Genomic DNA, 17654 nt, shown 5'->3' on the forward strand with positions numbered 1-17654 from the left:
ATATACCTGTACTAAAAATGCCAAATTCAAAATGTTTGGGACTTAAGCTGAGCTGTTTGTTTCAAAGTTAAAACTGTGTCTGTACTTGGGAAGGGCTGCCCATTTMGCTGATAATCACTAAATTTGTACTTCAAGGGATATGATGTTTAKAACTATTACAGTAGTAATTCACTAAAATCAATTTAGTCAGTTCCATCGACAGAGAAAGCTATATTGATAAAATGACTATATCTACATAAGAGTCTTTGCAATATAACCAACAAACAGAAGGAAAATGWAATAAAAAATAAAATAAAATAAAAAACCCTTACTATCAAGCTAAGACTGCAAAACTTCTGAGTATATGCCAGGCCTCTGAAAAGCATGTGCATTWGAAGAATAAAAAAGTAGGCTTTGAAGTGGTGAGCACTCAGTGAAGATGAATGGGCTGAGGTCACAACTCTACATGTTTTATTGTTTTAGTCCATCTGACTTGCTGAATAAACAAGGCAGCCAAGAGCTGATTTACAGAGGGAAGGTTATCTTCCTGACCAATAAGGACCAAATGTTTTGTTTTGAGAAACAGAATCAGATTCTATGGAACATAAAATCCTTGGAACCTGCTGCTGATTTCCTGGCTTCCATAATTTCTTCTTGCAGCTGGCAGAAGCTTAAAACAGTAAAATYGAGCAGTTTAGGAAACTTTCCACAGCAATGTCTTCCTAATGCTGAGTATGACAGAGTCATAAAACATGACACACAGGAAATGAGCCATTGAATCTGATTTCTTTTTTAATCTAGCAGGTTTTCAAATAAACTTAATTATAGTTATTCTCTTGTATTTTACTTAAATGTTAGTTAGGGGTCTGCTACAGGTGAGAAACCGAGTCCAATTAAGTACAAACCAGGATCTTTTATTAAAACATGTCAAACTGGCAAATCCAAATAAAGATTTCTGAACTCCACAATGTACAGAACTGCTCTGAGAACCATAGTGGTCTAGAAAATTGGTGTTTTTGTGGGAAATTAGCTTTACCCTTTGTCTCATGAAGGAAAAAATGAAAAGGAGTCTAGCAAAGGTACTCTCTAAAAGCTTTGGGGTAGGTAGATCCACAAAGAGACTCTAGGCTTCAACATTAGTCATGACAGATTCACGAAATACCAAAGGCCTCCTAACCTGCCAAGGAGGAAACAATACTTTCACATCTGCCCATTATTATGTGCAATATCTTAACACAGCTGCAGTACTTAGGGACCTACAGCTAAGCCCAATGAATCATGAGGACACAGATTTATCTTAGATGGAGAGAGTCTTGATTTATCAAATAAGTTAATAATCCTATCACTGTGTTGAATGGTGGATCGCTACGCTGCCCACTTTGGAGAAAATAATTCCTCCTGATTTCCTTTGATTGTCTTAGCCTTTTGTTTACTGGACATACTGGGATGATATAGCCTTGTGTGTTGCATAGAAACAATGCCACCTATATCAATAACTAGTCACTGGAACATAGATTTGGCACTGTCTGTGTCTGTTGCTGGTCAAACATGACAAACACAGCACTGCAGGACAAAATTCTCCTCATCGACCTATGACCAARTTACTATTAAATTGTTTTTTGCAAAATGACATAGGACAAGCAGGCTTCTTTCAGAACACCATGTCTGGTAGGGCTTCTCCTGAGAGAATAGCTTGGTTCATATCTCTTATGCTCAGTCTGACTAAGTGTCCCATGCCCATAACCAGTGTCCTAACTATTGAGCTCACAAAAGGKCTGAGCAGCTTTAGTTCCTACTTCAAAGAGAGTTTCTAGCTGAGAATCGAAGTCAGAATTACGTGCCTTTCCCTGCACAATTAACCTTGGCCAAGTCTTGATGAATCTAAGTCAGAAACTAAGTTGTGCAGAACTGCTCTTCGTTGGACTATAGCCTCATTTTATCTGCTTTATGTTTGCTGTGATTTGCTCTTGCTGTTTGGCACGAAGTCAATGCTGTATTTGAAAAACAAAACTTGCTCAAAGAAAATTAGAGGGAGCAAGAGATCAGAGTTGAAAGGTTTTTTTGGAAGAAGTGCTTGTGTTTCTGGATACAATGATCACTGTTCAGCTGTTCAGAGGATGTAAACGAAACAATTCCACATTAGTCAACAGTTCTATTACAAGACTCCTTGTATAAGCAAAGCCTTCTCTAATATGGAGGCCTCTCAATAAATAGCAAAGTAAAGTGAAATTAATTGGTGCTCAGCCCCCAAATCAGGGACCATTTCAGTCTTATTTTCAAGGGCTTAAAGTCGTTTGGTACTGTTGGCCACTTGACACATCACATTTGAGTAAGGAAAGTTGTCAAGGTGTTTGTTCTCTTCCACACGTTTCTGGAAGGAACACATCTTATTACCATATGTTCTGATTCATACTTACAAATATTACTGGAAAGTTACAAAATTAATTATAGCTCACTTATTTACCAACCCTTTTCCAGAGAAATGTACCAGGGCAGACAATATTTGAAACTCATGTAGTACTTGAGTAGACTGATTGAACTTTCRGCTGAAGATATTAACAATCATCAGTCTTACTTACTGGTCATTAGTGCTATTTTTATTATCAAGTAAAGAACAAATACAAATTCTAACAAAAATTCATCAGGTCTTGTGATTGGTTGTTTAAAGGCTGACAATACAGAAGATTGTTTTAAAAAAATTCAAAAATCCTTTCATATATCCTTTATACCTTAACTATTTTAAACTTCAGTATGGTAAGAAAAATTTTCATATAGCCAACATAATTGCATGTTTTTTACTAACACACTCCTGTGTGATTCTAAATTAAAATTTATTCTATATAAAGTGACTAATCACAATTAATGTACATTAAAGCCAAATTTCTGTATTATATTTTGACAGCAAATAAGAAAAAAAAAAAAAACCAAGTCTAAGAAATGTTGCAAAATGAGGTTTCATTTTAATTGATCATTTTAATGGCACACAAGATATAACAAAATTAAAAGCCTATTAGACATAATTGTTCCAAAAATGCACTTTACTTCCATTAACTTACATTATTTCAGTGGAAGCACTTTTAAAGTACAGCTGTAAATATTTTTAATCTTTGACTTTTTGTTTTACAGGAGCCTCTAAATGTTATTGATCCCAGTTTGATGGATCTAAATGGTCCAAGTGAAGATGCACTAGAATGGGATGAAACTGACATAAGTAATAAGCTGATCAGTATTCACGAAGACTTAAGTAATCCTGATCAGGAGCTCAAGAAGGATGATCTAAAYGAGAAACCTGCTTCAGAAGAATGTGGTGATAATGATGTGAATGAAGATGAAAGTATCAATAATCGTGGAGTTCCTCTTTATTGTCCCAACATTACTTCCCCTCCAAATCCTCACATCTATCAGGTCTATAGTCTTCATAATATTGAATTATCAGAAAAAAAACATATGCCTTTTTTGAAAAAAACATCCAGACTCCCCAGTGTAATGCAGTCTAATATTTTAAACAAAAGTCTTAGTAAAGACTCATCATTTTCATCTACCAAATCCCTGCCAGATCTAATAGGAGGGACCACATTGGCAAAACCATATAACAAYATGTATCAGAGTGGAAACATAAGCAGGCATTCTGAGAGTGAAAGTGGGATAGTGAGTGAATGTGATACAGAAACTACAAATAATTCTGAAATTTTTTTACTAAATGATCTCGAAAGCAGTCAGAGTAATCCTGAAATTGGGCGTGTGGAAAGTCAAGTAGATGATGTAATAAAATCAAAACTAAAGCAAGATGGAGAAGATCATGCTAGTCTTTCAGATGATTTCCAATTGGTTCCTTCTGCATGTTGTGGAAGTGAAAATGATGAGGATTTGGACAGTATTACCATGTCTAACCCTGGTTGTCTAGAAGAATTGCAAGGAAAACATGATGTGTTTACATTTTATGATTACTCATATCTTCAAGGCTCCAAATTAAAATTACCAGTGATAATGAAACAATCGCAAATTGAAAAAGCGCATACAGAGGGTGGTTTGTTTCATGACTTTTGTTTTGAAAAAATACCGGGTAAATCTGAACATAAGTCTGGAGAGTCACAGCCAGATGGGTTTATTCATGATCATWCTCTGGCAAGCATCTGTGGAGATGCAGATCCCAATTCCTGTAAATCTGCAGAAACTGTAAGAAAATTAACTGTTACAGAGAATACAAGACAGGTTTCTACTTTATCTCATAGTTCTTCTTTAGAATCTCTGTCTGTAGTAGGTGATTTGTTCAGCTCAGGTATTTTTAAAAGTGGAGATGGTCTTCAGCGAAGCGCCTCTTTGGAGAGCTGGCTGACTTCCTACAAAAGCAACGAGGATCTTTTTAGTCATCATGGCTCTGGAGACATAAGTGCAAGCAGTGATTCTGTTGGAGAGCTCAGTAAAAGGACATTAGACCTTTTGAATCGCTTAGAGAATATCCAGAGTCCTTCAGATCAAAAAATAAAGCGCAGCATCTCTGATATAACACTCCAAAGTAGCTCTCAAAAAATGTCTTTTACTGGACAGCTGTCTCTAGATATTGCATCTTCAATCAATGAAGATTCAGCAGCTTCTCTCACTGAACTCAGCAGCAGCGAGGATCTTTCTCTCTGCTCTGAAGACATTGTATTACACAGAAATAAAATACCAGATTCAAATGCATCATTTAGAAAACATCTTAATAGATCTGTCGCCGATGAGAGTGATGTCAATGTCAGCATGATTGTTAATGTCTCCTGCACTTCTGCTTGTACTGATGATGAAGATGACAGTGATTTGCTTTCAAGTTCCACCCTTACCTTAACTGAGGAAGAGCTAGGTATCAAAGATGAAGATGACGACTCCAGTATAGCGACTGATGAGGATATTTATGAAGAATGCAATTTAATTTCAGGACTTGATTATATAAAAAATGAACTCCAAACCTGGATTAGACCAAAATTTTCCTTGACAAGGGAAAAGAGAAAAAGTAACCTCAGTGATGAAATTCAGCGCGGTAAAGATGTTAGCAATGAGACATCAAAAGCCACAGATACATTAAAYATAGAAACACTATTGAATGGTTCAGTACAGAAAATAACAGAAAATAATGGCAATAGTAAGAATATGCCATGTGATCGTGAAAAAGGGACAAAGAGTCAYCCAATAAAAGATATCTCTCAGGTTGTGAAGGATCAGCTTGTGGATGATATGGAGAATGGCAATGTTGAAAATACCCTTGGCAGTGAAAAGGAAGGTCTTGTTAGATTAGCAGCAGCTTCCAAAACACATGCATCACTTGATGTCAGAGAAGCTGAAAATGAATGTGGTATCTGTGAAGCATTTACAGACAGTTCAGATGATTCACATATGGATGGCAAGGAGACTGTTGTCTCCTCAGCTGGATCCAGAAACACTCCAAAAGAATGTCAAAGTCATCTTCAACCTGATCATCACTCTGTTGCTTCCTCTCCTGCAAAAAAGCCTTGCCTTGAATCTTCCTCAGAAATTAATTCTGTAGGCATACAAGACACAGCTTTACAGACACCCTTACCTAATGGTCAGAAACATAGAATAAGCATTACTGAAAAATTTCCTGATTGCTGTGCAGCCTTCAAATCCAGTGAAGCAGAATGCAACTCATCAGCCAATGGTCTTGACTTGTGCTGTAACTGTGAATCTGCTGATTTTGAAAAAAAAACCATGGAAGATGGCTCAGTACATAATTTTGTGATGGAGATAATCGACATGGCATCAACAGCTTTGAAAAGTAAGTCACAACCTGAATGTGAGTCATCTGCTCCAGCTTCATTAGCACAGATCAAGGAAAAAGTATTAGAACACTCTCACAGACCCATCCAGCTAAGAAAAGGGGACTTCTATTCATATCTTTCACTTTCTTCTCATGATAGTGACTGTGGAGAGGTAATCAAATACATAGAGGAAAAGAGCAGTACTCCTGTGCCACTGGACTTCACAGAAGAGAGAGAAAATATTGAATGCTTTTTTGAAGCCTGTCCTGAGGAAGAACGGGTTGAGCAGCAGCAACAGTCTATTTCTAATGGATCTTCTGAAGCACAAGTTGAGCAGCAGCAACCTATTTCTAACCCTATTTCTGAAACATCTGCAGAGTCACTAGGTGAAGTGACTACAGCACCATTAGAAGTTAAAACTTGTGAAGGTAGGGATTTATCTTTCTTACAGGGGGTCGGCGATATAAATATTACAAATAGTAAGAAACAATGTGCATCAAGCAATTTGAAAAATGCTGATGGTGATTTGCTGTTTTCAGATGGAAAGACTGAAAGTTTGGAAAAGAATTCTCCAGAGGTTAGTACTAAAAAGAGTAGTACAGGAAAATCACCTGGAACAGAAGAGAAGAAAGGATGTGTTGCTGCTTCTGAAGAGGCTTCAGCTATAGAGTTTCAGATAAAGCCTGGCCATTCACAGAAAAAGGATGTTTTACATCAGAACAGAAAAACTCTTACTTGTGAAGAAAATCTCGTGAAACTTCATAAGGAAAGACATATAAATATGCACAGATAGAATGTAACCCTCTCCAGGCACATAGATTATTCTAAAAACAGGTATGTACCCTACAAGTTGCACTTTTTTTTTTAACTTTTTTTTTTTTACTTTTTTTGTACAATGAAAGGAGGTGAATCGTCATCCAGGGCTTCTGTTTCATGATAGTGCTATATCATTTGTTTTGATTACACTATAATCCCAGTTTACATGCCACTAGTCAACAAAGGCAGTGAATAGCAATTGCTTTTTGCTCTTTGGCTTTGCACTGACTGGAGCTGCTCACTTCTGGAAAAGTCTGCTGTCTTACAGAACCTGGGAATTCTTCAAAAGTAATATATCAGCCTCCTTTTCCCTCCTCTGCTGAGGGAAYCAGAAACCAGCTCTGCTCATTGATGCTCTTCTCTGCAGTCAGCTGGTTTTAGGAGGGGTTCAAAAGCACTTGATGAAGCTGAACTTCCAGTTTTACAAGAATTTTGTTTGACTAGTGAGTTGAAGTTCTACAATATTTCCAGACAAACCATGAAGAATGGAGAATAGAGAGATAATAAGCCATCTCATGATGTCAGTTTACCATGATGTAAATTCAGTAAGCCATTATTAAGAGCACAATTATTACAACATAGTATTAGGCCAAAAGCTGAGGTTGCCAAAACAACAAATCTTTACAACATCATGAAAGTATATAATGCGAAGGTAATGGAGATGGAAATGGATAGTCACCTAGCAGTACTGCAAACTTCAGTTCTATTCTGTGGTAAGCATTTTGAAACATGAATAAGATGGCGGAACCTAAGGCAAAATGGCGGTCCTGATCAGTGTTTGAAAGTAGTTCAGATCTGGAATTTCTGCCCTCACATAAGTGTCGAACTATAACTGCACATTTAACAGAAGCAACTTTATCTACAAAGCAACTTTTGGAACAGTTCCTAGCCTGCAGCACTGCTGCTTTGAGTTTGGTAACCCAAAAGGCAGCACAGCTCTGTCAAATGCCATTTGTCTTTGGAAACACTCCTCCAGTAGACACAGTCAGACTTGCAAGTCCAAATGCCAATCTAATTCCAAATGCCTCTGCTTGCCAGAAGCTGTACCAAGGGAATTTCCAATAAAACACAGGGCTAAGCATGGGAAAGGTTTCCCTGAGAAGTTCTTGAATCTCCACCTGTGGAGATTTTCAAAATTCAAGTGGAAGTGGCCCTGAAAAATCTTTTCTATCTTTGAAAATAGCCTTCCTTGAAGGTTGGACCAGCTGATGTTCAAGTTTCCTTCCAACCTAAATTATGCTATGATTCCGTGACGTTGCCAAGAGAAAAGGCTGTTATTCATCCCTGCCCATGGAAAATCATTATTACTCTCCTATTGCAAACTACGTAGTCATAGCAGAGGATTTATACCTCTGATTTATACAAAGTAGATTTCTTTGCTGCTCTTAGAGATCTAATGTCCTCATTTTTGATTTTGTCATGTTATATTGCTATGCTTTGGGCTTTTCATTTATTGGTGGTTTACACAGCATTCACACATTCACATATTTGTATCTTGCAAAGCATTTAGGTCATTTCAGCAATAGTCTACAGCTTGCCACTATCTCAACACATCTCTCTATTTGACTAGTGCATTATCTTGGAACCATCACAGCAAAAAGGATATTTCTGGAATGTCTTTGAAATAGATTATCATGACCTGCTGATTGCCAATTAGGTTAATACTTGAATATATTCAAACTACTGGAGAAGCAGTGGAAATTACGGATTACAYAACTCATAGATGATACTATGTATTCTAGAATTGCATTAAATGGCTTATGTGTATATAGAAGGCTCTATCTGGAAATTGAGATGATGACAGAAATCTGAGATTGTTAACTGAAAATTATGTAAACATAAGCTTTCCAAGTTACTGTTTTATTAGTTTTCTGCTTTTTCTCACTGATTTTTATAATATTATTTTGAAGAATAATCCTTGCTGTAGTGAGTGTGATTTTATCCTTGTTCTCATTTTTTCACTGATGAAAATAATGACATGTCTTTTCAATTTATTAGTATATTTCCTCTGAGGATCTCAAAATACTGCATAAACTTACCTCACTTTTCAGATTGTCATAGTTATTTGCATAGTAGCCTGCTGGTCCTTTTCCATAAGACTAGATATGAAAATATACAGTTTGAATGAGGAATAAGATTGGACATAGAGGATGGTGTTATTAATAAATGCCCCACAATGCAATAAAATATAAGGCAGACTCTGTATACARCAACTTAATAGGGTTGTGTTATAGCTTTCACTTTTGGCCAGGGGTAGACAAATTATTCTAAGAGAACAAAGTCCTTCTCACTATATCCCACCTTTTATATGTAGGAAGATACACTAGTTCTTAACTTGTACATGTAGCATTACTTCCATGGAARCTCTGTACTGTATTATTCCCAGTAGTAAAGTTCTAGAATACATATAGTTTATCTCTGGCACACCAAAAATAAAACATGAGCTGCTAGGTTTGGTTTCACTAAAGTCAGAGCTCCCTTCCCCCATTCATGAGCTTGATGCTTTAACTTCATCTCTTATGCTACGGAGAGTGAATTACAGAAGCAATCTATCCTAATTTGTTAACTTATTCAAATAACAGTTATTATACTTAACTATGCTAAAGATTATCTTTTTGGTGGCAGATTGTTTATTTTTTGATGAGGCTAATTACTGATTTTCCAAAGGTAATTTACATTTATTACTAATACATCTTTTAAAATGTGACAGATAAATGTTGTTCCCATAAGTGTATTATGAAAAAAGTTACTATTTAAAAACACATTATTTAATTTGAAAGATAAATGGCAAACACCATTATTTTTCCTGAAGCACCTGTGCTGTAAGCTCATTTAAATGTGTAATTCCATGTGTAGCTGCAATACTTAGAGGAAAAAAAATCTATAGTATATGTGTACCTTAAAAGCATACTGAGAATTCAAAGCTGAAAAAGGCATGGTTTCAAATGTAGGTTGATTTTGTGCTGTTTTAGTATTACCTTGGCTGTACAGGAGAATAAAACTAATAGTGAATAAATATTTTTCTCAAATTTTGCAATCCTGTTACTTAACAGTGTGCTAAAAGAAAATAAAAATACTGTTATGGGAAAATTATACGAAGTCTATGGGCAGGCTCAAAAATGTCTCGTACGGCACTGAGTAGTCTTTCATGTGAGCCAACACAGAGTTCTTCAACAGAGGTGCTCATAAAGCCATGCTGATTTTATTTCTCAGTTGGGGGTCACCTTGAAAGATCTATCTGTACATGAGATCATGTGATCTTCTGCTGTCACTGTGACCCATGACTCACCAATGGGATGGGCACTTTGAGTTACAAATTCAATATGCATAGAGATCAATGCACTCAGGACATCTATGCGTTCTATCCAAAGTCTTTKCTAGAGGTTGCCTTAGAATTCTGTGTGTCATCCGTTAGTTCTTACAGGTAAATCCAAAAACTGTTTCCTTACTTCTGTAATTTAAATTTCAGTTTTAATTTAATTTAGGGGAAAAATTATTTACTTGGGCTTAAGAAAACTAAATTGATTTTATCTGACAGTGCTGCAATATTAGATAGAATGTTCTGTCACTTACTATCAACAGGAGAAGCCCAGGACTGGTGCTGAAAGAGCCTGACTGTTATTTTATGCTCAGCAATAGATTTTYTTGTATGACTTTTTCCTTCCTTTTCTCAGTTTTTTTAGCAACAAAATAATGAAAATAATGATCARTGGGACCTATGAAGAATGGCTTATTTTCTTAGACGTATTTTGAGATCCGCAGATAGAAGATGGTACATTAATGCCAAGGAATGTTAGTTAATTATTTACCACAGAGAAAAAATATATACAAGTTTACACAATAGTTAATATGTAATAATTTACTTTTAGAGACTGGAACTCCAACAATAATCTAAATCTTTGCTTACTTTTTTTTCCTAGAGATTTTTATAGAGAAGTAAATAATACAAAGTTTCTTTATAGAATTTAAAACAGAGTACTTTTTAGCTCCTTGCAGTACCTGACTTTAAAAAAGCTAAATAGAGAATCTTGTCTTGAAATCTATGAATTACATAATTTTTGGAAAACTTGGCGTAATCCATCAGTGAAACTTTTCTTACTCATGCCAGAGTTGTAGAAACCTTTTGATACAATCTTCCCCTTTATTCAGATCAGTTCTTCATTAATATCTAAACAGATTGCTGGGCTTTTCACAATTTTCAAGTGAGTGTATTTCTTGAATAAATGGGGAGGGATGTGTTCAGTTGCAGCAAAGAAGATCAAAGATGGTAACTGGATAGATACAGATATTCCTGCTTATCTTGGAAGGCACACAATGCATGTCTGGAGTGCCTCCTAGGAAATGCCTATGAGATGTACTTTGCACTAATCTTTGAGCTGTATTCTGACAGTTATTTCTTCATAATTTTCATCATAAGCCTGTGCTCTTTRCTGAATAGTTTAACCCTAAACTCTGAGCTGGATAATTCTATAGTATGCGAATTTAACTTATCTCTGGTACTTCAAGTGTCTAAGTAGCTATTCACGTTTTAAAATGCAGTGATGACACTGACAATTCTATTCACGGACTACTTCTTTGACAATCCTTTCCTCTTCTCCACTGAAGTCTCATTATATATGTTTGCACAAATATTAAAATAATTGCTGAGTAGATATTTTTGTTGCTTGACTTCAGAAGATTTCTTTGTTTTCATTGGTTGGTGTTCTGAGTGTGCTGAAGGTAAGTTCACAGGTAAGGATGAGGACGAGATCCAGGGAAAAGGTCAGATATGATGAATAACCTTGTTCTTTTAGAAAAAAATCTATGAAAATCAGTGAGTTTTCTATATCAGTTCATTTTTTTACACTAAGTTGTACCTCAGGCTGTTAAAAGTCATTGTTTGCCTACTGTATGCTTCTGCTTTAAAGGCTCTGGCATGTGACCATTTAATGACTATCTATTATTGTTCTGGWAGACCTATGTTTTGCAAATAAAACTTCATTTTCTGTAACCTACTGTTACTTTTTTGTTTCCTTTTAGAAACTTGGCTGCAATTCAGGTGCAGGTTCATCCTGTAAACCCTGGGATGACCTCCAATTCCATTGTATCACTGCCTTTCATTACACTGACTCCCAAGTTAATTTTTTTTTTTCAAATGTGGTTTGTCCATGTTGGCTTTGTGGTCAGGCTGCATATGCTAGTCCTATTTCAGTGATCACTTTGTATTGTAGCAAGGCCCTTTGCTTTCATATGGATTCTTCTCCCAAGCTACCTCTAATGACCTCCCCTTCCCTTCCTAAATTGGATGCTCTTGTACTACTTATCACTGATTCTGTTCTTTAAAGTTCTATAGAATTCATAACCAGTCTGGTTCATCTTTTCAGAATTGTACCTGTCAGTACTCTTCTATTTTATGTATCAAATTTAATATTTATCTGTATAATGCATAAATTTATTGAAACTATTTTGCTTTAAAAGTGACTATTTTGTTGGATTGCAGCAAAACAAAGTCATTGGTCCTCCTGATTCAATACATCTAAAATTAAGCAATTAAAATAAATGGCATTTTATTTATTTAATTTAAAAATTTAATCTATGCAACACTTCACGAATCAACTACATAGTGTTGTATATTAAAAACTGTTGACATTCTACTGAATTAAGTACAACATATTGGGTTTTTATGCTTCTTGAGGTGGTAATGAGAAAAAAAGTTTTTAAAAAATGTGTGCCTTGCTGTATTTCTTATACCATTTATTAAAAAGCTGCTTTCACAGTAAAATTATGTTGGTTTGAAAGGAGGAAATAGCAAGGTTAAGATGTGTGAATAATTTCTGTATATATGTATAACCAACTGCAAACATTGATGTATAACGACAGTATAAAATGCTTTCATGTTTGTGATGTCCAGTGATGTGGAAATTATAAGCCTTAAAACCATTAGATTGCATGGTAATTAGAATTGGCATAATAAACATAGTTTATTGGGGAAAAAAAAAAGCAGAATTGGTGATCTGTTTTACCTGCGTTCCAAGCACAGAATGCTTTATCAAAATTCAGAATAATATGGTTTTCTTTGCAAATATTCCCTAGAGATATGCAACTCCTTAACTGGTGAAGATTTGTATTATCTGACTCAGAGGTAAAGAACTTTGTCATTAAAGATTCTGCGAGTCTTTTGCAAGCCAAACAAGGATACACAATAATTTAGTAGCTTATATAGTATATTATAGCAGATATTTTCATTGTTTGTCAGTAACAGTTTGTTGTCCAACTCTTAAAATTTCATTAATTTAYGTAATTATATTGAATAGGCTCTCTCTGTCTAGACACTCTAGCAGTTGGCTGTTTTGATGACTTAAATTGTACATTTCAAGTACTTTTATCTTGTGCTAAAACTGCAGTGTATGGCCAAAAGAAGCCAGCCAGCCACCTTGATAAGCTAACTCTGCAAACATTCATCTCCTAAAAGCACTATTGGGAAGGAATGTCACGAAATTTAAAAGAGAAGCAATGCCTTCTGATGCCACATTTAATCATTGCTTTTCAAACTCTATGAATGTTTTTACAAAAAACTTTAACATTCCTCCTTTAAAAAATTTGCATTAGTTTGACAAGCTTAGCTATAAGCTTAGAGAAACTACACTGACCAGGAGATGTATTCATACAACACTGGAAGAAAGGGTATTTAAGAACAATCTCATGTTTTTGAAGTTTTTAACAGCTTCTGATTACTGCAAGAGGCAAATTATTTGTCTCTCAATTTAAATTTTGCTTTAAGCAGGCTAAGAGGTGTGTAAGGCAGCAGTAACAGTTCTTGTCTTAAAGTATAAATAGAAGTATTTATTATGTGAACCTTTTAAATCTGCAGAGATTTCTGCACTTGCATATCTTGTATCATGTCCAAGTGTAACAGGTTAACTTACAGTTACCTAAAAAATATCTATATAAAGCTAAAAACCACTTCATTATAKTCTAAATATTTTTAAGTAATATATAAAGTAAGTAAAAATATAACTCCTAATTTTAGTAAAATATTTGCTGTGACAATTATGTTAATTTATGAGATATCTCAACTAATTTTCAAATAGTCTTGACAGAGGAATTTAATTCAGAATTGCTCATTTCTCCCTAGCATTTTCTGGTTCATGCTGTATTTTTTTTTAAATTACTTTGACTATAGTCATACCTTACACTGTGACAACAGGAAAACTAATAAGTCAGAGGCTTTTCAGATCTGTCATCTCACCCAACAGACTGTGCAGAACTCCATCAATTACCTGTACCATTCTATTAGGCCATTTGCCACAAATTCACCTTTTTCCTRGGGGAAAACAGTATTACTTGTCGAATCAATAAACCACATATTCATCATACAATATCTGGAATATTATATGGTCACAACTCAAATTTCTGTGGTTCCTTTCTGAGAGATTGGAACATTTTAATTTAACTAGTAAYCCCAGATCTATGTTATTTGGTCTCATGAGATCAAGTAATCACTTTTATGTCTGTGATGCAAGTCTCATCAAGTACTCCTTTTTTGGCTAGAAGATTTGCCTTTTTTAATCTTTATTCTTAGAWTTTACTTTGTTTTCAATAAAAATTGATTTCTAAAGTAAAACACATACATWTATATATATATGTATATGTGTAGAAAACATCGGACTGTTTCCTCTCTTAGCATAAGTCATGCCTATGGCCATATTTTCCTGGAAGTTCTTTCAATTTCCTAAGGGAAAATATCAGTGTGGTGTAAAACCAATGCTGATATACCAATAGTACCTCTAAGATCAGCCCATGCAGACAGTTCGGCATAGAACTCATTCCCTGCTGGTGAAATCTTTTGTGGTGTAGAAGAATGCTGCAAGCTTTCTGAAGAATTTTTTTCCCTGCTGAAGTTCCATAGGCTGCTTTTTATTCCACACACTCCCTGGCTCATGCTTGAGCAACATCTGCAATGTGTGAGGAGGCCATTTGACAGCGATGGCCATGACATGGACCACCCCTTCCTGCCTGCTTCWCATTCCTGCCACAGAGAGCTCTGCAGCTCTTAGCAAAGGGAGTGCACGCTGACACTAATGCTAAAACACATGCCTGGGTCTACAATTTAAGATGTTTTTTTCAGTCTCAATAGCTTTAAATACAGATACTTTTCTAAGCCATGTCACCAGTCTTTCTCACTTAATGGTTTATATTTTTCCCAAGGTAAGTCACAGAWGTTTTAATGCAACCATGCCTCTGTACTGGTAAGAAAGTCAGGTGGTATCTCTGTGTTCAAAGTTATTTGTGCTGTTCCTTATATACATGTGTACACATCAGCATACAAACACATGAAAATATACGGATATCGCTCCTGTTTGGTTTGCAATGAACTCAAATAAAGAATTGCTGTCAATTAGACAATATCTCGACCTTCCTTCTTGGTGACAGGATGCACAATGACATAGCCTTCCACATGACATATTTTAGCATTTCATTCCAATTCCCCTGTGTTGAGGAAAATAATATRTTTTGATTAACATGTATCTCGTAAGAGGGCTGCTTTTGATTTTTTGGTCTTTTTCTTTGACCTGAAGACACTGGGAACAATGTTGTGCTGCTGTGCACAGAAAACGGTTTATTAACGTTTAGGCCAGACCATACTAATACTTGGCTCAAGAGGATTAACAGGGATGTCAAGCTCTTAGCCAAGTCAATCTCCTTCACTGACAAGTTTTTACAAACTTATTCCTAATAATAGCATCACTTTGAGAGGGATTTTGGCCAACAAATGACATCTGATCTATTGCCTTCAGTGCTGTGTGGCTGATTCAGAGTTGCCCTGTCTTTTATGTCTTTTCTACCAACCTGAAAAGCTTACATTTTTAATATGACTACTGTTTGCTCTGTAAATACATGTTCATCCCTGATATTAGACATGTCTTTAAGGACTGTGCCACAAGTGAACTTGGCATTACTTAAGTCTACGTTTTGGAGGAAGCCCAAGTGCTTCTGTGCTTTAAAAATGGATTTTTYCTTGCAGTAGTAAGTAGTACCACTTTATTTCTGGTAAGTGGTGAAAGAAGATAAGTTAAAAGTGAAGTTAGAATTGTATAAACCACTAGTTTTAGAGTACAAATATTTCTGTAATATCCTCATTATTGTCAAACTAATTATTAAAATTTACAAGAATTACAGAATTACACCATGATTAAAACGACACTAAATATGGTGTGAAAAAAACAGATAAGTAAATGTTTTTACCTCTGCCTTATGTTGAGCCCATATCTCTGTGACATTCAGGGACTAGAAGGGAAAATAATCTTTAAAACACATGAAATATTTTAAAGATTTTGCTCTTTTTTGCAATTAGTGTAAGAATGTTTTGAATGCCACAAGGATAGTTGGAGCATTTTCCGAGCATTATGACAGTGACAGGGAAAGGAAAACATATTTGACAGGATTTCAAGCAAGAGTGGAAAAGCACAAACCATTCCTGATGCACTTCATTTAGAGAATGAAAAAAATCAGACTCTGGAAGAACTGCTAGTGAACATCAACCATATATTCCAAATCTTCGCCTTTTTTTCACAGGGAGACAAGTGCTACTGAAAATAACATGCCCTTAGGCAAGGTGATATGTCAATTTCTCATACAGGCTACAGTGCATATATACCTGAATTTCTGCTCTGTATCTCTTGAATMAAAAACCTGAACCTAGAATTCACTTCAGAGGGCATGAGTTTTGTTGTTTCTTTGTAAGGAAGAAATTTGGGCTGAGAAACATCTGCCTCTAACAAGTTTGAAAAAGAAATTGTAGCAAGCAGATTTTAAATAGTACACAATGATGGACAAAAAAAAAATAAAAGGAAAAGGAAACAAAAAGAAAATATCAATCATTCTGTAAGTCCTAGTAGTCCCTGCCAGTAGTTTAATCAAGAATACACCAACTTGAGTAGCATTATTGTAGTCCTATTAACTGATCATTATTTATCCTGACATGCTGATATTAGACAAATCTGTGCCTCTCTACAGTTTTTGCTTTACTTACCTCAAAGAAAGGCTTTTCAAAATACTGAAAAGATTATTGTTGAAATGGTCGCATGAATCAAAAAAACAACCCAACCTCATAGTTCTGTTGGGTTGCTCCCTGTGCCAGCTCAGCTAATCAGTGCTACTTTTGGCCATTTTTTGTGGAGGCAAAGCCTTTAAAAMGATTTTCATGCACACAGAGCTCTGTTTTCCACTTTTAATATGACTACTAAAGAAAGCTTCCTCTGCAAGAAGTTTRCCCTAAATGAGAACATAAATGTTTCTGAAATCTGCTGCTGTTCACTTTATATATTCCTGCATCTCATCCCCTGGTCTTTCAAGCTGAACATTTCTCCACTCATACCTTTTTCTCTTGCACAACTCAAACTAAATGAAGAGTTTGCAGCTTATGTTTGTAACAGACAATTTACAGGTAACACTTTAAAAGGTGGGCAAGTGGCAACAAAGCCATAGGGGCTTGAAGTGAAGAGGAAGTGGCTGGCAGGAGGAAGTCTAAGAGCTTCAGTGCTTTAAAAATGGAATTTCCTTTGCAATAGCAAGTAGTAATATTTTATTTCTGGTGAGTGGGGGAACAAGCTAAGTTAAAATTGAAGTTAGAATTGTATAACTCAGTAATTTTAGAATACAAATATTCCTGGAGATACATGATGTTGAAGCTGTGCCAACTAGGCTGGAGGGAGGATTCAGATTGGCAMATGTCATGCTGGCTGATAAAAGAAGAGAGAAGCAGAGGAGGAGGTGGAACTTCAAGGATGGTTGATGGGAAGTAGCTTTAGTTAAAATATTTGTAGAATGATAGGAGCGTACACTGTTTTGAAACAGATTTATCTCCATTGCTAGACTTGTTACTGGAAAGTATAAAGTGATACTATTCATGAATACTCATTTTTCTGAATCTGCTGTTCAGTTATGCCAAGCATATCAATCAGGTGTACCACTGTCAGTTAATTAACATCTGATTGAATTAAACACAGGGTGTTGAAGAGGAGGTTTCTTCTTGAAAGGGGAGGGGTATCTATGTGATTTCTTTGGAAGGGGAGGGATGTGTTCTTAGTAATTATTGTCAACTGTGAAAGAAGTAAAATTGTAATT

General features: G+C 35.6%; 1 protein-coding gene across 1 annotated transcript in view; it reads left to right on the forward strand.

Annotated features, from left to right (window-relative positions):
- The window catches only part of AKAP6 (A-kinase anchoring protein 6), a 212129-nt gene extending 197257 nt beyond the window's left edge, over positions 1–14872 (forward strand). The window contains exon 12 of the mRNA XM_057363796.1: positions 3106–14872. Within this exon, the coding sequence (XP_057219779.1) occupies positions 3106–6525 (3420 nt within the window). The 3' untranslated portion in view covers positions 6526–14872. The remainder of the gene's footprint in view (positions 1–3105) is intronic.
- Positions 14873–17654: the final 2782 nt, after the last annotated feature.

The sequence above is a fragment of the Malurus melanocephalus genome, unplaced genomic scaffold, assembly GCF_030028575.1.
Source record: "Malurus melanocephalus ecotype Western Australia unplaced genomic scaffold, MMel_1.1 scaffold_0, whole genome shotgun sequence".
NCBI lineage: Eukaryota > Metazoa > Chordata > Aves > Passeriformes > Maluridae > Malurus > Malurus melanocephalus.